Source organism: Leptodactylus fuscus, chromosome 8 (genome assembly GCF_031893055.1).
Source record: "Leptodactylus fuscus isolate aLepFus1 chromosome 8, aLepFus1.hap2, whole genome shotgun sequence".
In the NCBI taxonomy this organism is placed as follows: domain Eukaryota; kingdom Metazoa; phylum Chordata; class Amphibia; order Anura; family Leptodactylidae; genus Leptodactylus; species Leptodactylus fuscus.
Genome location: NC_134272.1, coordinates 16504026 through 16527716, shown reverse-complemented (window position 1 = coordinate 16527716; position 23691 = coordinate 16504026). Strand labels below are relative to the sequence as shown.

Below are 23691 nucleotides of genomic sequence, written 5' to 3'. Positions count from 1 at the left end.
GACTGTACCCTGGTGGCTTCTCACCTGCTCTGGATCTGCTGATCGAGTTGAGTGTAACGTTGGTTTAGTTTGGACACCTCTCCTTCTTGACGCTCAATATCGGGACAGTGTTCTTGGAAACGATTGGCAAGATTCTGACAGCTAAGTTTACTGTTGTGAAGGTTCTTCTCGGCTTCCGCAAGGACTCCTCTTCCCATCTGGAGCTCAGAACTGATTGCCTGGAATGATGAAGATGGTCAAAAAGAAGTCTATGGAGATAGGGCTCAGTTGGGAGAACCACCAAGAATAAAACATTTCCACCAATGAGGTAGCCATTTTATTGTCAAGATTAGAAGATGTCTGGGACCCTCAGAAGACTATTCCTTTCCAAACTCTTCTTTGGGCACTCACCGACAACTCTTGCTGTTTCTTATCCATAGCACGTGGGTCTTCTGGTATGGTGTCATCTTGGCACAGCTTGGTCTCATAGGTGGAGAGAAGGTCCCTGCTTTTCTGTAAACTGCCCTCCAGTCGATTGGCTGCCTCAACCCTGCAAAATGTGGACAAGTCAACAAGAACTTCAACTTTTTGGTATTCTAGTGTTGCAGCAGAGAAAATATACCCAATACATCTGGTTTGCTGCCACTTACTTGTCCTGAGCGGAGTTCAGAAGATCATTAACCCGCTCATATTTCTTGTTGGTCTCGTTGATTTTACTTCGAAGGATCGGTGCGCTCGAGACTTCTGGAGCCTTAGACAAATAGACTTCACACTCCTGCACCCGCTGAGATTTCTCAGGCTCAATACGCCGAACGTTATTGGCAATGTTCTAGAGGAAAGATGCGAGAAAAATTAGAGAACTCAACTCCAGTGATACTTTTCGGCAGTATGAGGAAGCCAACTAAGCACTTCTAAGATCTCGGCCCCTCTCCTCAAGTTTTTTGGTTCTCACCTTGAGTTCCTTCAGCCGTTCTGAAGAGTCTTGCACAGCTCGGTTCTGCTCCAGAGGTGGACGCAGGTAGGAGCTGATAGACTTCTCCTGTCGGTCCAGATCAGTGATAATTCTGTCCATTCCAGCAAGCAGCTGACGCCCCTGGTTGTCTTGGGCATTGGTGGTGGCTGTGAGTAATAGAGTAGACAGCTGAAGACATTGGTAGGTAGGTGTCAAGTACAAACACGATCATATTGATCCAGATCTCTGGCGCCACTTACTAGAGGATTGGGAAGCATCGTATCTATTCTCATCAGTGGCTAGGACAGGGGCCATTGCTGGTAGATGATACATTATAAAAAGGGAGGTTTAGTTCTTGGTGGCCCCACAACTACCTGTAAGTGACTCAGTCTGCCTGATTGATGTGTTTTGGTATCCACCAAGATGAAGAAGTGGGAATTTCAGAATTTGCTGGTGGTAGGATCCCTCCAATTCCCCCCTTCCTTTCCCAATCGGTATCAATAGGGGGTTCTGTTCCATTGGCTAGAACCTGCTCGAGAATTACCGAAACTGAGAATCTGAACCCCTCTTGGAAGAGTCTCGACTGTACACTCGGTCATGTGCATGAGACTTAACCTTGAGGAATTCTGCAAACTTGACTCCCTCTTTAGGGAGTTCAAACCTCAGGTAGGATGAGCAGGTAGAAGCCAAGGTCAAGATGGCTCTGGTGAAGGGAAACCATTGATGGCTGACCCTGGCTATTGGGTTTGGAGAGTTGGGCAGGTTTGTAGGGGCCCTCTTCCTTTTGATAATGGTTTGCGATAGACCAGTTCCTTTTTTTTTTTTTTTTTCCATATGTGTACTGAAATCACATTAAAAAAAAATTTCAAAAAAATTGTAAAAGTTGTATGAGGACGCCCTATTACTGAAGCTGTTATGTTTCTGGGATCGTGCTGTGACTTTTGCCGTGGTATGGTGTACACGGAGTCAATGCAAAACATGTGATGTCCTTGGATTAATTACGGCGCTCCATGCCAACCACCATGCCGATTGATACTTCACAGACATTGAACTGGCAGCGAATTACTACCAGTCGTTCATGTCTCCTATGATGTATACTGCAATATTCTTTAACTTTTCTATAATTTATGGGATGAAAGCAACTGACAGGGGGAATGGGCAACCCCATCCCTCAGAACCTTCTCATATGTCACCCATAATCTCATATCAATGTTTGCCCAATAGATTTTGTCCAGTTTTGTGAGTGTTGTTGGATGGTGGAGTCCAGTGGTGTAAAACCAGTCGCTCTACGGCAGTGGGTAAACTACAACTCTCAGCATACCCTGCACCCTTTGATCCTGGTACGCTGACCGTCAGCTCACATAACTGGCATCTCCCAGGGATTCATTGAAGCTGTTGGCAGTGTCCGTCTGCAATACTGTACAGATTATATTACATAATCGCTGCCAGCCCCCGGAGCTGCCCGCACCATCTGTCTCAGTGCACACTACATTATCAGATTATAGCCGTCTCCTAATACCAAGGACTAAATCAAAGTGTCGTCCTGCTGCAGTACTGGTTACACCCAGCAGTCACAGATATTATGGAGAAGATACCCAAGGAACAGCCCGCTAAGGAGGTCACTTATCACATATATCCATGGCTCTTGACAAACCTTTATTCTCTCTCTTGAGATCTTCACAGCGCTGCAGTAAAGCGTTCTTACAGCCGGACGCCTTCTGCTTTGTGGCTCGGTATTGGTTGAAAGTACTGAGAAAAGGAAAGGATTATATGTCAGGAAAATGAACTACACGGCAGCAGAAAGACAAGACATAGCGCCGCCCTGTAGACTAATAGTTATAGGAAGCTTTCTAGGAGTGAAATAAATGATGTTCTATAACTTCTCCATTGACAATTATAGCTGTTATGTGTAGCTGCTCCCCTAAAAATTATAATTCCCTATAACTCCTCCTCTAAACATAACTATTCACTATAACTCCTCCTCTATTATAGCTACCCAATACAACTCAACCATTATAACCACTCCCTATAATGCCTCCTCTATTGTAACTACTCCCTATAATGCCTTCCCCATTATAATCACTCCCTATAACTCCTCCCCTATCATAATCACTCCTTATAACTCCTCCCCTATCATAATCACTCCCTAACTCCTCCCCATTATAACCACTCCCTATAACTCCTCCCCTATTGTAACTACTCCCTATAATTCCTTCTCCATAACTCCTCCCCTATCATAACCACTCCCTATAACTCCTCCAATAACTATTATATCCACTCACTATATTTACTCCACTATTATAACCACCCTCTATATTTCCTTCCCAGTTATTATGACTTGTACCTATGGCTATAAACCCTCCTCCTATATTCTAATTAATTCCCATAACTCCACCCCTTTTATAATAGCCTATATCTCTATTATAACAAGTCCCGAGATACTTCTCCCCAGTTATAGTAAGGCGCATTGCTCGCTCCTTATAATTTTCTTATTATAAACTCCTCCCCTAACTATTATACTTGCTCCTCATAGATCAGCCTCTTACCTTTCTGCCATGGTCAGGGCCTCAGGGTCAGTTGGGGGTATGGTGAAGCAGACCCCTGGAGCCACCAGCTTCTTCCCATTGCTGTCAGTCACCTCCCACTTCTCACCCCTATTCGTCTTGAGGGTGTACTGAGACCCTCGGGTAATCTCACCCTACAAGACATGTTAGAATTATAGATTATATTTCAGCCGAAGACCAGATGTACAAGGATTGGCCAGATTGTCCTCAATGGACGTCACTCACCTCATCCGAGTAGAAATCACACAGGGCCTCCACCGGGATGGGTTTCAGTGGTGTCTCCCGTCGAAACTTCAATGGTACAACCTGCTGGCTGCGATTCTTTAAGGAACGTACCACATCCTCATATTTATCCAGAGCCTTGTCCTGGTCCTAAGAGACAAAGATCCTTATATAATGGATGATGGACTGAAGCATAGTAATTCTGTATTTATTCGTTACTTCAGTCTGTGAACAGTCATTCATTCATCTTCATACCTTGTTTCATATAGGTCATTCCTCTAAATTTCAGTTCCTACCATTCTTCCATTTAGTCCACACCAGTTGTTATCCTTCATTCATTCCATCATTCATTCATTCATTCATTCTCAGTTGCCCTTCCATGCTTTTCACCCCTTTCTTATCTTCTCTATTCTTTTTTTTTCTCCACAGTCTCATATCTGGCATTCATGCATTCTTTTTTTGTTTCATTTGTTTTCCTTCATTCATTTGTCTCTTATTCCTTCATTCCTGTTTATACTTATCTTTGCATTATCTCCCCTTCCATTTCCAGTCAATTCACCTTTGTATTACATCCTTCAATTAATCATCTCTTATATTAATTCATCTCCATTCTTCACATATTTGCTCTCATTCATCTCTCTATAACTGATTATACTTATATAATTTCTTATTCATTCTCTATTATTTTAATTACACTTTTGATCACACTTCTCACTTTTTGATTCATTCTCTTTTATTGTACCTGCAATGAGCTGTATACTTAGGTATTCTATACTTTTCATTCATTTTCTGTATCCTTCATTCATCATTACCTGCCTATCCCGTATTCATTTATATGGTACATTAATTCATATCTCTCCTTCATTCACGTATTAATTCTGAGTTTTCATCTATGCAAAATTAACTTCCCTATACGTCATTCTTCTTTTATCAGTATTCATTCATGTTTATTTTTGATCAACATTTTTTCCATTGTCTCTACCCTACCTCATTCATTCATTTTCCTATACTTCACTCTCTATCTAGTATTCATTCAGTCTTTATCTTTGATTTACATGTTTCTTTTCATTGTCATAACCTTGTATTCATTCATTCTTCCATCCTTCATTCCTTTTTCTCTACCACATCTTTACCCTTTATTCATGTGTTCATTCCCTTACATCTCACATAAATTCATTTCTATTTCTTTCATTCTATTGTTCACTCTGTTCTCTGCCATGCTGAATATATGCCTCCACCTTTCATTCATTTTTTTTTCTGTGCCACACCATTACCCTTCACTCTGTTTTATTCTACATTCGTTTCTTCAGCGTTCATTCATTTTCTATCCCAATCCATTCCCTTCTATGCTACAATCCTTCTTCTACCCTTCATTCATTTATATGTACCACATCTCTACCCTTCATTCCCTTCTATCCTGCAATGATTCCTCCACTCTTCATTCAGTTTTCTCATTACAGTGTTCATTCCCCTGTACTCCCCCTTTTTACCTCTAGTTCATGTAGCTGAGCCTCAATCTGGTAGCTGTCCTTGAAGTCTGGGTTGTACTTGTGGTCTAGATCACTGTCCACTTTCTTCAGCAGGTCTTGAGTGTCCTTCACATCTCGGAAATACTGGGTAAAAAGACAGATTCATTGCTCTTCTCCATAATATAACCCAACATTATGAAGCAACCACCAACCAGATCTGGAGGACTGTCCAGTGGGAGAGCCATGTCTAGAATCCTTTACTTCACCCTCCAAGCCTCACTGCTTTAGGACCTTTCCCTCTTCTTACCTGGTGGTAATCATCCATGTACTTCAGGTGACTTTCTTCACAGATCAAGAGGTTGAGATACTCCTTCCAGTCAGCATGTACAGCCTCCATGTGGGCCTGAGGTGAGAGAGCAGAACATGAGGAGTAACTATATGTATGATGGAGTAGCCAACCTTTTACTATGGTAAGAATCCAAGTGGTCTTCATGCTAAGTCTATGGCCAAGTCTTGGATTTCTTGCTAAGTCTAGGACCAATGTGAAGGCACTTCTTCTTTGTCTTTTTACTAAACCTATGGCCAATTTAGAGGACAACTCCTTAGTTTTACTGCCAAGTCTGCAGACACAAATTTTGGTCTTCCTGCTAAGTCTACAGACACAACTACTTCATCTTACATGTTAAATCTCTGACCAAGTCTGGAGAAACAGCTCCTTGGACTTACCGCTAAATCTATGGCCATGTTTGGAGGACAGCTCCTTGGTCTTACTGCTAAATCTAGAGACAACTCCTTGGTCTTCCTATGGCCAAGTCTGTAGACACAACTCTTTCATCTGACATATTTTAAATCTATGTGGTCTTACTGCTAAATTGGACAAGTTTGAAGGACAACTCCTTGGTCTTACTGCTAAATCTGTGGTCATGTTTGGAGGACAGCTCCTTGGTCTTACTGCCAAGTATGGAGACACAATTCCTTGGCCTTCTGCTAAGTCTATGATCAACTCTTTCATCTTACATATTAAATCTATGGCAAAGTCTGGAGACTCAAACCCATGGTCGTACCACTAATTCTATGGCCAAATCAGAAGACACTTCATAGTCTTACTGCTAAGTCTATGAGAAGGTCTGAGACATTGAGAGGTTCAGACAAGTTAACGGTGATGGAAACACATCTTACAGTAACCCCCTTTCCCCCATGATCCACCATCTTCAGTGTTCTGATCCCAATGTGCATCTAGTAGAGGGTGCATGGTATCATCTAAAAAGTTCTACATTCAACTCATGATGACAATCTGGTTGACACCATATAGTTGATTTTTCCTGTAGTTTTGTAGGATAATTTACCTCTATGGGAATTTTGGCTGGATGTCCGTCTGCCAAGAGCTTATCTCCTTCCTCCTGAAGTTTGTTGATTTCATGTTCCTTGGATTCCAGACTCCTTTGGATGAAGTTCTGTTAAAGAAGAGAGATTAGCGATGGAATGAAGCGTAGAGGAGCATTGGGGTATGAAGTGAGAATATAGGGGAGAAGTGTAGAGTGGTGTCAAGGTTGGTGCAGCATAATAAATGATAAGGTAGGAAGAGTATGGAAGGGTACAATGGTAGGCAGAAAATTGGAAGTTCCACCAGATCCAGGTTCTGACCTCATACTGTCTCCTGCGGCTGATGTAGTCAGTGTTGCGGTCACTCCAGTCATACTCCATGCGTTCCTTCTCCTGTTGATCCAGCCAGTAGAGCTCATTGGTACAACGTTGCATGTAATCCTGTAGAATTCCCAAATCCCGCTGACGTTTCTGGGAGGCGCTCTACCGAAGAAAGTAGGAATAAGTCATTGAAGGAGCTGATCGTTTCTGACAACTGACATGACTATTGACCCCAGCTGAAGACTCCTTACCAAAAGTTTTTGATATTTCACTTGCAGTCCACTGATGTATTCCTGTGGACAAAGAGTAACAACTCATGAGATGACGGGAGTGGTAGTAATAGGCCACGGTTATCATTGTATGGCCGAACGTGACCCACCTTGTCCGAGTCCTTGTTAATATGATCTCCAATGGCCAACACCTCTTTGTTGAACATGTTGTGCTCCATAATCTGGCTCTCCAAGTTGGGTAAATCGGTGGCAAATGTGGCGCTGTTCAGCTGGTCCTATAGACGTGCGAAATATAGGAATGTTCACGTAGCGTAATATCCCGTAACCTACAGATGGATTCTGGTCTTATTATATCCATCACTTACCATCTTGTCGTCCATAACTTTGCCCCAGTTGAGTTTCGGAGCGTCCGGTACCGCGATCTTCTGATTGTAAATCTGGTAGTGTTTCTCTTTCTGGCTGAGCAAACGTTCTTTAAGCTGTCGGATGCTAAAAAAAAATAAAAATTCAGAGATAAGTGTCGGAATGGGCATCAGCGGCATCAACCTTGACCTGGGGATCTCCTAAAGAGGACACCTGACCCTATATAGACCCTTCAGATATTATACCTGCCCCTAGATATCCCATGGACAGCATCAAACTACATGACCATTGAGGGCACAAAAATATATGGCATATTATGATCCATGAGGTCTGATCTTCTAGTACAGATTAGATTTTGGGTTCCAGGTTCTCTACCCTAACAAGATAGCTTCCTATTAAAATATTATATCTGACCCATCATATTATCCTTCACCCATTTGGGATAGTAGAATAATATTGTATTGATCGGACCAGGATATTATACTTGGCCCAGGGGGAGACAGTAACAATATCAATAATATACACTGTATGTGACCTGGGCCGGGATAGGCGTAGAATATTTTACTTTGTCTAGGCCAGGATATTATATTTGCCCCAGGCCAGGGTAGTACTATATCATAGTTGACCCGAGTATATATAGTAACATAGTATTATACCAAGTATATAGAGTTAGGCCGAGGTAGTAACATATTATACTTGACTCAGAGAGTGTCATAGTACGCATGTATGACTCAGGCGGATATAGTAACATAATATTATTCTGGAGTCAGCATAGTAATAGATTATACTTGACCTGGACAGGAATAGTCACATAATAATATACTCAATCTAGGCCGGGATAGTAACGTTATATTATATCTTACGTAGATCAGGATAAAATATATCATACTTGGCCCAGAGAAGGATAGTACCCTCATATTTTATTTCAACCTGGGCAAGTTAGAAGCATTATATTATACCTGACACAGGCTGAAAAGTGATGTAATGTTATACCTGGGCTGGGATAGTAACATTGTATTATATGTGGTCCAGGTCGGAATAGTAACATAATATTATATGTGGTCCAGGTCGGAATAGTAACATATTATTATATGTGGTCCAGGTCGGAATAGTAACATAATATTATATGTGGTCCAGGTCGGAATAGTATCATAATATAATATGTGGTCCAGATCGCGATAGTAACATAATATTTTATGTGGTCCAGGTCGGGATACTAACATAATATTATATGTAGTCTAGGTCAGGATAGTAACATATTATATGTGGCCCAGGTTGGGATAGTAACATGGTATTAGATGTGGCCCAGGTTGGGATAGTAACATGGTATTAGATGTGGTCCAGGTCAGGATAGTAACATGGTATTAGATGTGGCCCAGGTTGGGATAGTAACATGGTATTAGATGTGGTCCAGGTCGGGATAGTAACATGGTATTAGATGTGGTCCTGGTCGGGATAGTAACATTATATGTGGCCCAGGTCGGGATAGTAACATGGTATTAGATGTGGTCCAGGTCGGGATAGTAACATGGTATTAGATGTGGTCCAGGTCGGGATAGTAACATGGTATTAGATGTGGTCCAGGTCGGGATAGTAACACTATTATATGTGGTCCAGGTCGAGATAGTAACATAATATTATATGTGGCCCAGGTTGGGATAGTAACATGGTATTAGATGTGGCCCAGGTTGGGATAGTAACATGGTATTAGATGTGGTCCAGGTCGGGATAGTAACATGGTATTAGATGTGGTCCTGGTCGGGATAGTAACATGGTATTAGATGTGGTCCTGGTCGGGATAGTAACATGGTATTAGATGTGGTCCTGGTCGGGATAGTAACATGGTATTAGATGTGGTCCTGGTCGGGATAGTAACATGGTATTATATGTGGTCCAGGTCGAGATAGTAACATAATATTATATGTGGCCCAGGTTGGGATAGTAACATGGTATTAGATGTGGTCCAGGTCGGGATAGTAACATAGTATTATATGTGGTCCAGGCCGATAATAACTAAATAGTTTGACATGATATTCCGCGTCAGGATAGTAATATAACATTTTACTTGGTCTGGTGAGGGATAGTTACGTGATATTATACTTTCCCAAAGTCAGGACAGTAACATAAAATACTCGATCTTGGATAGAGCCATATTATAACGTGACAATATAATATGTTTTTTTGTTTTTATTATTTAACCCTTTGCTAACCACAGCAGCCTGCCTTAGGGACTGATCAACATGCAAGCTGTATGTGACGCCCCTTAGAGGAATGTGGCTGGCATTGCTCTGACCACCTGTCAGGGATACAGTATCGCCACGGGGGCTATTTCTGTCGGCCCGGTCTGTAGTAAGCTTAGCCCTGAGCCTTGTAAATGACAAAACATAAAAAGAGATCAGTCAGAGCGGCTGCAAGGGGCGAGGGGCGAGGTGCCAGCCGTATTGAGGGACATTAAACAAATAAGTTTGCATCCAAGACCCATCAGCTGGATTACAATGGGGCGTCCGTCACCCATAGCCATCTTGTTTAATAAGCCAATACAGGACTCCATGAGAAGCTTTTGTCCTTTATCTCCATAAGCTTTCCAAAAACGTGCACTGACACTCACTCCTCTTGTATCATGTCACCCTGTGGGTGATTGAACTGGCGGGCCAGGAGGGCATCGGTTTCCAGGACCACGATGATCTTCTCTGTCTCCGCCATGGTGTTGGCTGTGGATTCTTTGTGCATCACAGGCTGCTGGGAGAGAACCTTCTCCACATCCTGGGTGGAAAATAATGGGTTAAAAACCAAATAAACGGAGGATATCACTTCATTATAATCACCTATCTCAATTTTATGTATGCAGCTCTAGGACTGAGTAATGTAAAAATTTACCTGCAGTACCCTCTATCACCACCTGGTGGTGTCATAACTGTACTTTATAACAAATACCTGATGTAAAGTGAAAAAAACACCGCCCCCTTAAGGTGTACTGTAAGAATGCAGGAAAATATTGCCCTCAGCTGCAAAACATCCCGCGGAGCTGCAGATTGTGTGTGACCTCAGCAGTCCTGTGTAAACACAGAGATTCCCTGCAGATCTGCTCTCGCCTTGTGATGTCTTTCCAGTTTTACTTCCCAGCCCGTTTCCTGCTATTTTCCTTGCAAAAAGCTATAAAAAGTGATTTACGAGCAGAAGAGAGCGCTTATCGGGCCTTGCAAAGCATAGATTCCGCTTTTAGCACTCCAGTCCGCAGTCCAATTCTGCTCCAGAAAGTTCCAATTGTTAATTATTGTACAACCTTTCCTCTAGTCACAACCAAAGCAAAATTGTGATTTTCGCTTTGGAGGTGAATGGAGTAGAAAAAAAAAAAAAAACTTCACGTATATCATAAGTTTTACTGATTTTGCACCAATTTTTAATTTTTTTTTCTCCAGTCACAACCAAAGCAGAGTTTAGAATTTAGCTTTGGAGGTGAAAAGAGAAGAAATCTTCTTGTAATATGTCAGTTTTACTATTTTTACCCCAATTTTTTAATTATTATACAACAGTACTATATAAATTATTTTCTCCAATCACACCCAAAGCAGAGTTTTGGGATTTGGCTTTGGAAGTGACTAATCAGTTTTACTATTTTTACCTCAATTTATTATTGAACAATTTTTTTCTCCAGTCACAGCCAAAGCGGAATTTAGCTTGGGGTGTGAAAGGAGAAGAAAACATCACGTAAAGTTAGTTTTACTGTTTTTACATCAATTTTTCAATGATTATACAACCTGTACTCCAAACACACCCAAAGCAAAGTTTGGAGATTTAGCTTTGGAAGCGCAAAGTCAAATTTTCCTCCAGTCACAACCAAAGCAGAATTCAGAATTTAGCTTTGGAGGTGACAAGGGAAGAAAACATCATGTAATATGTCTATTTTACAATGTTTACACCAATTTTTAATTATTATACAACCTTTTTTTCTCCAATCACACCCAAAGCAGAATTTGGGGATTCAGCTTTGAAAGTGAAAAGAGACAATATCTTGTCACTTGTCAGTTTTACTGTTTTTGCACCAATTTATTTTATTTTTTTCTCCAGTCACAACCAAAGCAGAATTCTGAATTTAGCTTTGGAGGTGAAAGGAGAAGACAACATCGTGTAACGTGTCAGTTTTGCTGTTTTTACAACAATTTTTAATCCATAATTTCAATTTTTCAAAGCAGAACTCTGAATTTAGCTTTGGTGGTGAAAGGAGTAGAGAATATCACGCAACTGTAGTCAGTAGTAAGGCAAAGCCAAAATCCTTCTGACCCTTGCAAAAAGAAAAAGTTGAGGTTGTGATGACCCGCTGGAGTCACCCTGGAGCCAAAGCTCAATTTTTTTATGTATGATTGATACACAGTATGCTCCTATTCCAGAAACAGCGCCACACCTGTCCATAGGTTATATCCGGTATTGCAGCAGAGTAAATATGGATCAGCTGCAATACCGCACACAACCTGATGACTGGGGTGGCGCTGGTTTTGGCAGCCATGGTTTTTTTAAATCTCCTCATTAGTAGGGGTCGTCTATTATAACAGTCATAGAACAATTACGACAAGTAGAAATAACAGGGTAGGTGGGCTGCAGCACATTACTGGTTCCCTTGGGTCCCTGTCTTCACCCTGGTATCAGACTTTATTTATGCCTGCACGTAGTGTCTATAGGAGACCAGTTTGTGGTATAGATGCCACCCCCGCGTACCTTCTGCAGCTTGGAGTCGGTGTCCACCACGTTGTGCTCCACCAGGTCGGCATTCTTCTGCAGGCGGTCGATGAGCTCGGACAGTTCCTTGTTGGAGACCCTATAAGAGGAGACAGAGAGAGACCTGATGTCAGCCAGGCACAGCATAGTCCTCGCTCAGCAGTCCCAGCTTTCAGTCCTCTCCCTCTGGTTCACACCCCTGGGCCGGCCCAGCTCCAGCTCTGAGAAGCCGTGTGCCAAGGGGGAGCATGGATGGGCCCGCTGCCAGCTCATTAGCTGGTGACTCACTCGGCCTTTTGTATTACTTTCCAAACTATGTGTGTATCTAAGCCAAGGGGATCAAGCGGGAGCTGCAGGCAGGGGTGTACAGCCCTACTCTCTGTGCTGTTTACATGGGACTGCCAGTCATTCCCTGCATGTGCAGTAATGGAGCTGTAGGGGGCAGAGGTGGCGGTGACACCTGCAACATACACCCCTCTGGCATATACACTGGCAGCAGCACTAGAGCTGGCATGCGGTCACCCCTGCTAAGGGAAAATGGGCCCCTGCATTGGTCATACCTTATACTGGGCTTGTTGCCCCAGACCAACAATATCACCATATAAACCTAGACTTATCCCACCCCATCCAAGTACATCCAGAGATTAAAGGCTGGGACCCCTTCTCTCCAAAATGGGCCCCCCCTACTGGCACAGATCCATGGCACCCTATATTAGTGGTATGATGCAGCTGGTCACAAGAGCTTACAATCTGCAGGCCCGATTGGTTAACCCTTTAATGGGACCGTCTAAGTAGTTAATGTGGGATCAATAAATATATGGCAGACAGGCGTCAGGTCTCCATGTGACTGCAGTGCTGGCGGCTGCTTATCCTGCAGTGAGGTGTGAGGCACAGTCGGCCTCATGAATGATGATATACGTTTGTATAGTGACCCATCATACACATGGATACTGCCACACAGTTTTCTGATTTCTTCCCTGCACTGATACATTGTAACAAATGCACTAAACATTCAGGGATGACAGGTGTTATCCCCAATATCCCCCTTCTCCCATATGACACCAGGCAGCTGAGGTATGAGGCCTGTTTGCGGTGCTGCTTTACCTGTCCCTATATCGGACTGGTTGTACCATAACGCATTGTAGGAGACAACGGTCCAACTGAAACGCGGCGACTACGCAGAGTAAAACCCTCCTGCTATCATTATATTTCCAGCTCAACCCGACCTTATAAATCTTGCCCAGCCTGACACTGATATCTCAGGAATGTTCTCCCTGTACACAGGGCAGGGGCTTGTTTCAGATGGGTTGTCCAGGATTAGAAAAACATGGCTGCATCCTTCCAAAAATAGTGCCACACCTGTTCCTGAGTTAGGTCAGGTATTGCCGCTCATCTCTATGGAAGTGAATGGGACTGAGATGCAATACCACACGCAACCTGTGCTGGGGTGTGGTGCTGTTTTTGTTTTTTTTTTACTCTTGACCAATACAATAATCTCAAAGCCGACATCCCATAACGCACCTACAGTAAAATTTATTTTGATCAGGAATATTGGGGCCTTGCTGAAGATCTAACAGCTCTCTGACAAGAAGTGATGAGACAGTAGCTGCCTATGAGACAGGCGTCAAGGAACAGGCAAACGTGGAGCAGAGTCCTGGCTAGGGACTGGGGCAGTAGTCATCATGGCTGACAATCGACGGACCAGGTTGTAGTGAGAAAAATGGGCCAAGCCAATGTGAATCTGTGGGAGAAGAAGGAGTCTTCCTACCTGCTGTGGTGCCACTGAATAAATATTATAGACAAGGGCTGCAGATCTAGCCTAAACACAAATGCAGTAGGCCAGGCCTAAAGAGAGTTGAGGCTAGACCTAACTGACTAGGCTGTAGTGAGAGAGATGGGCCAAGCCAATGTGAATATGTGGGAGAAGAGGGAGTCTTCCTACCTGCTGTGGTGATGCTAAGTACCATAGACAACGGCTGCAGATCTGGCCTAAACACAAATGCAGTAGACCAGGCCTAAAGAGAGTTGAGGCTAGACCTAACTGACTAGGCTGCAGTGAGAAAAATGGGCCAAGCCAATGTGAATATGTGGGAGAAAAGGGAGTCTTCTTCCTTGCTGGTGAGCTACTGAGGTAGACAAGGGATGTAAACCAGGTTTAAAGACAAATCCACAGATTGTGCCTAAAGATATCCAAGTGAGACTAGGCCTAACCAACCACAAAATGGAAACGAGCCAAGTCAGTATATGTGAGAAGAGGGAGTCTTCTTCCCTGCTGGTGTACGATTATCTGTCCTGTGATCATGTCTATATATTGTAAGGATTTTGCGCGCCACATTGAACTTTGCTTCAGGCTATCGGAAATTTGGGATTATTAGATTCTGGATTCAAAGAATTAGAGGGACATATTTCTGAAGCTTCAAGCTTTTACCTTTCACTTATTTCTTGGACAAATGTATGCGTCCAGCTGGGGGTCAGCGGCCATGTTACTCCGCATACAAGAATGTGCATGAGGAAATACCGCAGATAAAAGTGTATGCCACATGTCACCATAACCTTCTATAATCCATTAGTTTGGCATCCAATAATCCAGAAATTCCTTCAGTCAGTCCACCATAATCTGCAGTCTTGTGAGAGTAAAACCCGTCAATGATGAGGTGGTAGCAGTTCTGTAGTGTAAACCGCCACATGGAAATTCTCGCCCTTTTGGCCATCTGCTAATCCGATAATTTCTAGATTATAGGATTTTTACTATACAAATCAATATTAATCCAGGTCCAGCTGTGGTCAGACCCCTACAGATCTTGCAGTTATAATCTTTACTTCTTCAACCCCCCACTGATGACATCATAACCAAACACGTCTAGGTGATGTAACGTATCCTGAAGGCAGTGACGCCTCTCCAGTCCACGGCTCACTTACTTTACTTCCTATATGCCACTTAGCTCAATTTTTTTATGAATTTTAATGAGATTTATGAGACTTAATTTCATCAGATTAGACGCCTCTTCCGTCCTCGAGCCTTTGCTGTATGAACAGGTTAAACGCCTGCCTGGAACGGTTTACTTTACAGGATTTTCTCATTTTGTTGAGATGTCGTTTATTACCGTTTGGTGATTGGATGTGGGAGTGAGGATAAAAATGTCAGACTATGGGTTAAACATGGTGGGTGTGACGCCATTCTGAAAATCTTCTGGTTTGCAGCATAGTGTTCTAACCCCGCCTACTATTCCAAGCTGCTCATTAGCTATATATTATGCTGTCCCCGCCCAATTCACTGCTCATCTCCTGCTGATAAGATCATTCCCAGAATCTGATTGGTTACAAGTTTTTCTTCAAAGCTCCTCCCCTGCTTAAGTCTTCATTCCCAGCATCTGATTGGCCATAGGATTCTATCCCCACCCACTTCACTGCTTATCTTATGTTAAACAACATTAGCAGGATCTGATTGGCTACAAGGGTCTCTTCAGAGCTCCTCCCCTGCTTATGTCATCATTCCTAGCATCTGATTGGCTACATAGTGTTATATCACTACCCACTTTACAGCTCATCTTCTGCTGCTAAAATCTGATCTGGTTACAGGGTGTTCAAGACCCTCCTACTTCAGTACTCCACCCTTACTTAGGTCTTCACTCTCAAGATCTGATTGGTTACTTAATGTTCTACCCCCACAGAGTACACGTTTTGCTTTACAACAACATTAATCCCAAGGTCTGATTGGTTACTGAATCCTTGAGCCCCACCTGTTTCAAAGCTCCTCCCCTGCTTAAGTCAAAAATTCCTTTGTTTAATTTGCTACAGTGTATTATCACCGCCCACTGGCTAAAATCAGATCCATCCCCACCCCCTTATGTCTCATATTCTGCTTCTTTGAGCTTTTCGATAATATGCAGAGTGTCCTAACTCCATGTCATCATTACCATCATTTTTCCTACATCACAAACGTGTCCACCCGTTCAACCCTCTGTTTTAATGTCATTGGTTCCAGGGTATTGTATCCACAACCGTTCCGCTACATCTTTCCTGCTACTGTAATCTGATTGGCTCCAGGGGTTTTATCCCCATCTATTCCGCTGCATGTTTTCTACTGTTGTAATCTGATTGATTCCAGGGTATTCTATACCCACCCATTCCACTTTACCTTCCCTGCTGTTGTAATCTGACCCATTCCTCTACATCTTTCTTGCTGTTATAATCTGACCCTTTTCACCATACCTTTCTAGCTGTTGTAATATGACAGTTTCCAGTGTGTTCTATCCCCATCCATTCTACCAAACATTTTCTGCTGCGGTAATCTGGTTCTAGTTTGTTGTGTCTCCACACTTTCCATTACTCCTTTCTTACAGTTGTTATCTCATTGGTCCCTGGTTGTTCTGTCCCCAATCAGTCCACTACACCTTTCCTGCTGTTGTAATCTAATTGTTTCTAGGATATTCTAGTCCCATCCATTGCACTACACCTTTTCTGCATGTTGGTGTAATCTGATTGTTTCCAGTGTGCTCTATCCACACCCAGACCACTACACCTTTACTGCAGTTACAATCTGATTGTTTCAGTGTCTTCTATTCCACTACACCTTCCCTGCTGTTGTAATCTGATGGTTTCCAGTGTGTTCTATTCCCACCGATTCCACTACACCTTTACTGCTGTTGCAATCTAATTGTTTCTAAGGTGTTGTATCCCCATCCATTCCACTGCGCCTTTCCTGCTGCTGTAATCTAATTGTTTCTAGGGTGTTGTATCCCCATCCATACCATTACATCTTTCCTGCAGTTGTAATCTGATGGTTTCCAGTGTGTTCTATCTCCACCCCTTTCTCCACATCTTTTCTACTTTTGTGATCTGATCCATTCCACTACACCTTTCCTGCAGCTGTCATCTGATAGAACACGTTGTAGCCAATCTCTGGTTAATTAATCTTACTGTGATACAATTCTACAGTTATAAAAACGCGATTCATAGCACCAGGTGGCGTCACCTACTACAGAGCGCGGTACATGTATACTGTCAGGTGATAGCTGTACCTGCAGGAACCTGCACTTAGCACAGAAATGTGAGATCAGATTTGCTTCAGGGAAAACATTTTAATATATGTGAAAAAAAGTGAAAACTTAATTGAAAATTTTCCAATAACACCCAAGGCTACAACTACACGAGGCGAGACACAAGAATATCCTGCTCCACTGTGGGTATTACCTGCTGCACCATGGCAAATCATCTGAGGGAACTAGACGGTTTGCACTGGTGGACTATTCACTAAAGCAAGTTGCATTAGTAAAATTGCATAAAAGGCATTTGCTGGATCGGGGGCAGCCATCTTTACAGTAGATGAAGACCAATATAAGAGCACTCGCCCAATGGCTCCCTTATAATGTATCGTAGTGTCTCCTCCAGCCTGCGGAGCTTCAGTCTCTGTTTGTATATATCTCCTGTCCCCGAGACCCCGGCCTACACCTGAGATCTCTGCCGCAGCAGCCCTGACAACTTATACACGGAAATGAGTGGATCTGCTAGTGTCAGAAGTGTTCTGTAAACTTCAGAGAGGAGAAGTCGTCATGAGCGCAGCAGGTTATGGCATGTACGGAGAATTCTTCTCTACATATTTAGGATTAACTATACTAATTATATTCAATGGAAAAAAGGAGATGGAAGGAAGATCTCCCCAGGTCCTAGTAGCGTCATGTCTGCACAGGGACCAGAGTCATAAAAGATATTATTATATAGAAGAGGCAGCAAAAGTGTGATACTGCCACATTGTGAACCTTTCAGGAAAATAACTACTGCTATACTGACACTTATATAGAAGAAAATATACTATTATAATACTGGTATAACTAATATAATACTGCCCTTTATAAACTAGAATATAACTACTATAATACTGCTCCTATGTACAAGAATATAACTACTATAATACTGCCCCCTATGTACAAGAATATAACTACTATAATACAGCTCCTATGTACAAGAATATAACTACTATAATACTGTCCCCTATGTACAGGAATATAACTACTATAATACTACTCCTATGTACAAGAATATAACTGCTATAATACTGCTCCTATGTACAAGAATATAACTACTATAATACTACTCCTATGTACAAGAATATAACTACTATAATACTACTCCTATGTACAAGAATATAACTGCTATAATACTGCTCCTATGTACAAGAATATAACTACTATAATACTACTCCTATGTACAAGAATATAACTGCTATAATACTGCTCCTATGTACAAGAATATAACTACTATAATACTGCTCCTATGTACAAGAATATAACTACTATAATACTACTCCTATGTACAAGAATATAACTACTATATTACTGCTCCTATGTACAAGAATATAACTACTATAATACTGCTCCTATGGTAATAAGAAGTTGCCCGTCGTTGAATGTCTCTCATCCATAATTCAGTAGGTGACAGGCTCGGCTGTGTCGGGCGTTGCCGGTGTCGGGGCATTATAATGTAGTTTAGTTTTGAGCGCTTGTCACATAAATCCTTCTTTGTGTCTTCGCCTACAGTAACAATAGAGATGTAATACATATGTATAACTTTCCCTTCTTGTGTGATCTCCAGAACGTCAGATGTACAGGGGTCCCCCGCATCTCCACCTAACAATTACACTGCTATTTACCACATCCTCTCTGATGCCTGTGTGTCAGACGTCACTGCTATGCTCGCATTCTAGTCATGAATGAACCAGAAAGATCAGTATGAGAAAGATCCATTGGCTCCTTCCAAGGTTTGGCATACTTCGGAGCACAGAATTGTGGGAGGTCAGTTTATTTTTATTACATATTTGGGATGTAGATTGTGCTACAGGAGTACGGCTTTTGTCTGCCTAAGGTACACAACAAACACAAAGCTACAACCACAGCACACAGCGGTGTTATCATAGTCCCCACAATGGACGCCACCAGCTCCTTTGTACATTATTATCTTAGTTGTTGGCATCAGGTACATTTCTAATAACATCCTGATTGGCTGCCAGGAAGATGTCAGAGAAGGAGGAACAGCTATTCCCATGGCATCTAACATGGCCGATGCTGATCGCTCATTCTAGTTCAGCTACATTGTCTATTGGAGTCTAAAATCTACCAGACATTTTCAAGAGGACGTTTCACCACCCCTCAGACTCCAGCTCTTTGGATCCTTTAATAGGTCCTGCTCCACTGATTCAGGCGCAGTTGGAATTTTTTTCTCTAGCCCCCACCGTTACTGAGATATTGGTGTTCTTAGTTCACCACCTAATATGCTAATTAGGCTCTATACTGTATAGTGGGCAGGGCTCAGACTATCTGCTTCATCCGAGGACCACCCATCTGACAGTAAAAAGCCTAACCAGCATATTAGGTACTGAAGCTAGCAGCATTGATTGTTCAGGAATGGTGAGGGCTAGAGAAAAAATTCCAACTGTACCGGAACCAGTGGAGCGGCGCCGATTAAAGGATACAAAGAGATGCCGTTGGTGGAGGTGGTGAAAGGTTCTCTTTAAAGGGGTGTCACCAGACACCCATATTTCAATCCAGCCCTGCAGATAGATAGGTTAGGGTCACCTGAAACAACAATCTCTGTTGCCAAGAGATCACCATTTTTGTCAATATGCAAATGAGTTATTTGGAGCAACAGCAGCACCCTCTTTGCTCCAAACAGCAACAGAGGCACCAATTTACAAGAGAAAACCCTGTTTGATTCAGGTGACCCTAAGCTATGTATTGGGTGATATACAGGGGTTTGGTGACACATTCCCTTTAAGGCCCTGTTCCTCCAAAGAATGTCCCTAAAATGTCACAGAAATGCCCCTTTTATGTAAATATGACCATATGCCACACCCATTTTGGGGATTAGTTTGTGTGACAAGGTCATATTATCAACACTCTAAGTGGTGCAGCCTCACGCTTTTGGCCTGTAACTTCAAGTGATCAGATCTCAGCCGGGGAGTAAGATATTAACACGCAATTTTTTAATTTTTTTTTATGTATTTTTTTTTTTCCCCTATCAGTATGTCTTTGTAGAATGGGAGAAAATCCACGCAAACATGGGGAGAACATACAAACTCCTTGCAGATATTCCTGGCGGGATTTGAACCCAGGACTCTAGTGCTGCAAGGCTATAGTGCTAACCACTGAGCCACTGTGTTGCCCCATTAACATGCAATTTTCACAAGACTATTGTTCACCAAGACCACTTTCACATGAGCACAATATCCGAATTACACCCGCGATTTCCAAGTCTAATGACCAGCATATTACTGAGCCTAGATCTTCGATTCCCTTCACTTTCTAAGCTGGAAACTAATTAAATTACATCTCAGGAAACAAACAATCCGCTAATTAAAATATAACGAAGACTTGGAGTCACCGAGAGCAGATCATCCCTCCCAGCAACCACCGCACACTGTACATAGGAAGAGGGGGGCCGATCCTATGGCAGAACATCCCGTCCCCAGCCTGGATCCACAATGGTCCTAGGCCAAACCCCACTCTTCTCTGGCAGGTAAACAACAAGACTCCTTCCTGGCCTGCCCCCTGCTGACTCCCCCGAGCACTGACAGAAAATAAAAAATGGGACATTTCCTGCCCGAAGAGGGAAATGATTCATATGGCCATCCTATAAATAACAGGCAATCCGGTGCACAATAATATATGGCCAGGCAGGGAAGGGGGCAGCAATGAGCGCTGCATAGCATGACGGTGGATTGTCTAGATGGAGTGCAATTGTAACAAACCCTCAGTTGTGAGAGTTAGGAAGTCTGGAAGCAGAAGCGTAACATGAAACTCATTGGAGCCCATACAAAATCACTACCAGGCCCCAAAATCTGTGCCAAGCATCTGCACCCCCTCTTAGATGTAAGAAGAGCGTCCCCATTCACTGACAGCAAGCAGAGAACAGCTAGTAGTAATGTTTGTAGTCGTGTCTGTTGCCCATAGCAAACAATTAGAGTTCAGGTGTCAGGAACCAGAATGAAGAGCCTGAGGCTGCACTACTGAGAGATTCTGATACCAATGCAACCTCTTCTTATTCCTGTCATGGAGACAATGTACGGTTTCACTAAAGACGTCCATGTCTACATCCTGCCTGGCTAGAATAGTGACCATTATGTGCAAACATTCATGTGGAGGGTCACTGGAAGCCATAATGTAGCGGATGAACCTCTAGTAGTGCAGCCTCAGGCTTTGGGCCTGTATGATCGTACAATACATAATACTGACATAATACTATTAGTCCTAGTAGTCATTCATATCATCTATATAATCTCTATAATAGTGCTATACATAATAATGACATAATACTAGTATATTATAGTGCACAGTCACTACACATACATACCACACATAGCTGCTGTTTAATGCTACTATACATAAGGCTTACGGTATATAGTAGTACCAATCACAGCATCCGTATATACCAGTCATAGCTTCAGTACTATAGTACTAGTGCTCATATAATGGTAGTATCTATCACATTACCTATATATACCACCTAGAGTTTCTGTATACTAGTACTGTCCTTTGGTACAGGATTTGGCAGTACATATATAAATACGGTATATACAGGAGATACCCAGGTTATACCTGCATGGTCCATATCACTATATACAAGATGTATATCTCCCAGTATATCAGGCATCTCTCCTCAGGCGCTATATATACAGCCATCACAAGTTGAGCCACTTAAGCAGTCACTGATGTGTAGCCGATATCTCTCCCATGATCTCATGGATGTTGAGTAATGCTATATAGTCTCTGTATTTACTCAGCAGGTCTCTGTGATAAGGAATGTATACAGTCTGCAGTCTGATGGGTAAATAATACTCCACTCATAGCATTGATATTGTAGGTCTCCTACTGTGCTATTTAAAGGGCCACTAACCCTAAAATCAACAGCTTATAATACTACCGGAGCGTTATAAGAGGAGTGCCTGGTATCAGTCACACATACAGCTCTGGACTTAAAGAGGAACCGTCATGTCCTCAGGCTCACGCGGTTTTATATACCGCTAGAAAGTTGAATTCAGCGCACTGTCGGCTTTCCCGTTATGTGCCCTGTAGGAAGAGATATCGGTGCAATTACGTATAGCTCTTCACTTGTCAGAAGGGCGTTCCTGACAGTCTAGCTGGTACTGCCCCTCCTGATAGTACATGTCCATAGCCCTGTACAGTCAGAGGGGGTGGTCTTTATCGCCCAGCCATGACACAACCCCCCCCCCCCCCCCCCAGTATTAGTCCATGGGCGAGTATTGTCAGGAGGGGGGGGTGCAGATCACCATTCAAAATAGGGCCTTGTTATTTATGGGCCCCATAGTGACAGAAGGCGCTGCCTCTATGACCTGTAGGCCAAGTCCAGCCACTCCTCCTATAGGCGCCAAATACAATCATTCGACTTTACATAAAGGGTGGCATTAGGGGTTCACACTCCCCATGTCGCACGGCGGTACCTTGGGTCCGCCAGATAAAATTATCGTGATGCCCACCCTCCAACAACCCCTACTAAATAGACCAAAAGTAGCCATCAAATTTGGTAGTCTTCTGCCGGACCATTATTGTGTTTGGGTCAGACCCACTGGGGGACCATTTGGTACTCTGGGGTCCGGCACTGGTGGGGTTTGTGCATATTTGCCAACCACAGAGAACGTTTCGCCATGTTAAAAATTTCCATGCCTTGTAGAAGGCAGGCTGAGAAAGTTGTTCAGTCGTCTTGCACTCTGGAGGGCCAGTTGGCACTTCACGCTCCTGGTCCTAGGCCCAGTGCCAGCATTCGTCAGTGATGGCACATAATATGTAATATCCACTCCTGGGCCCTTATGCAATATCTGTAGGGGCCCCCCAGCTACTATGTGCCATAATACTATTGATTCCTTATGGCACAGAGGGCCCCTCTCAGACACTGCTACGTCTGCGCCCCCTACTGCCAGTCCCTGTATTTGTTGTCAGGCCCGTCACAGATTTGACTCTGCGTTGTATCACTGACATCTCACTCCGACTGTAATGAAACTGTATCAGTGTCACACCCCTGCCCCAACTTCTTGTTGAACCTGCTCGGCTCCTCGGCTCTGCTATGTCAGTCTCACGCCCTTCTCTTATTTGACATAACATTAGTGATTGGGAGATCACACTCCTCCCTACCCTGAAAAAAATTCTCTGGAATCTTCTATCAGTCCAACCTCACAAGAAGCAGCGAGAGGAGATTCATTGTCTTCATCAGGAAGAGCTAAATTTAGAGACAAATACCTGAAGAATTACACTAAATGTACACCCAGAAGACAATGGAGTGACGCCTCACCGATAGCTGTAGGATTCAGTAATCTAATTTAGGATAATATGAGAGGAAACCATCAACAAGCAGATGAGCTGCTGCTGACGGATCTTATTATGGGTTTATTTTGTGTATGAACAATGATGTATGAACGATGAATACTTGCATCAGACATGCAAAGAAAATAATAATAAATATTAAAAGCTGCTTGCTGATGGTTTCTGGAAATCAAGAGGTGGAGCAGCTCCATTTTACAGCACACTAATGCAGTTTATAGCAATTAC

The 23691-nt window shown here is 42.9% G+C and overlaps 1 protein-coding gene across 1 annotated transcript in view; it reads right to left on the bottom strand.

Moving 5' to 3' along the window:
- The window catches only part of PPL (periplakin), a 37018-nt gene that overhangs the window by 4993 nt on the left and 8334 nt on the right, over positions 1-23691 (bottom strand). The window contains exons 2-17 of the mRNA XM_075284574.1: positions 12137-12236; positions 10032-10186; positions 7426-7549; positions 7210-7335; positions 7082-7123; positions 6831-6992; positions 6533-6640; positions 5494-5589; positions 5208-5330; positions 3721-3867; positions 3478-3629; positions 2586-2680; positions 932-1098; positions 630-808; positions 391-529; positions 25-218 (exon numbers count right to left, since the gene is read on the bottom strand). Coding sequence (XP_075140675.1) covers positions 25-218; positions 391-529; positions 630-808; positions 932-1098; positions 2586-2680; positions 3478-3629; positions 3721-3867; positions 5208-5330; positions 5494-5589; positions 6533-6640; positions 6831-6992; positions 7082-7123; positions 7210-7335; positions 7426-7549; positions 10032-10186; positions 12137-12236 — 2109 coding nt within the window. The remainder of the gene's footprint in view (positions 1-24; positions 219-390; positions 530-629; positions 809-931; positions 1099-2585; positions 2681-3477; positions 3630-3720; positions 3868-5207; positions 5331-5493; positions 5590-6532; positions 6641-6830; positions 6993-7081; positions 7124-7209; positions 7336-7425; positions 7550-10031; positions 10187-12136; positions 12237-23691) is intronic.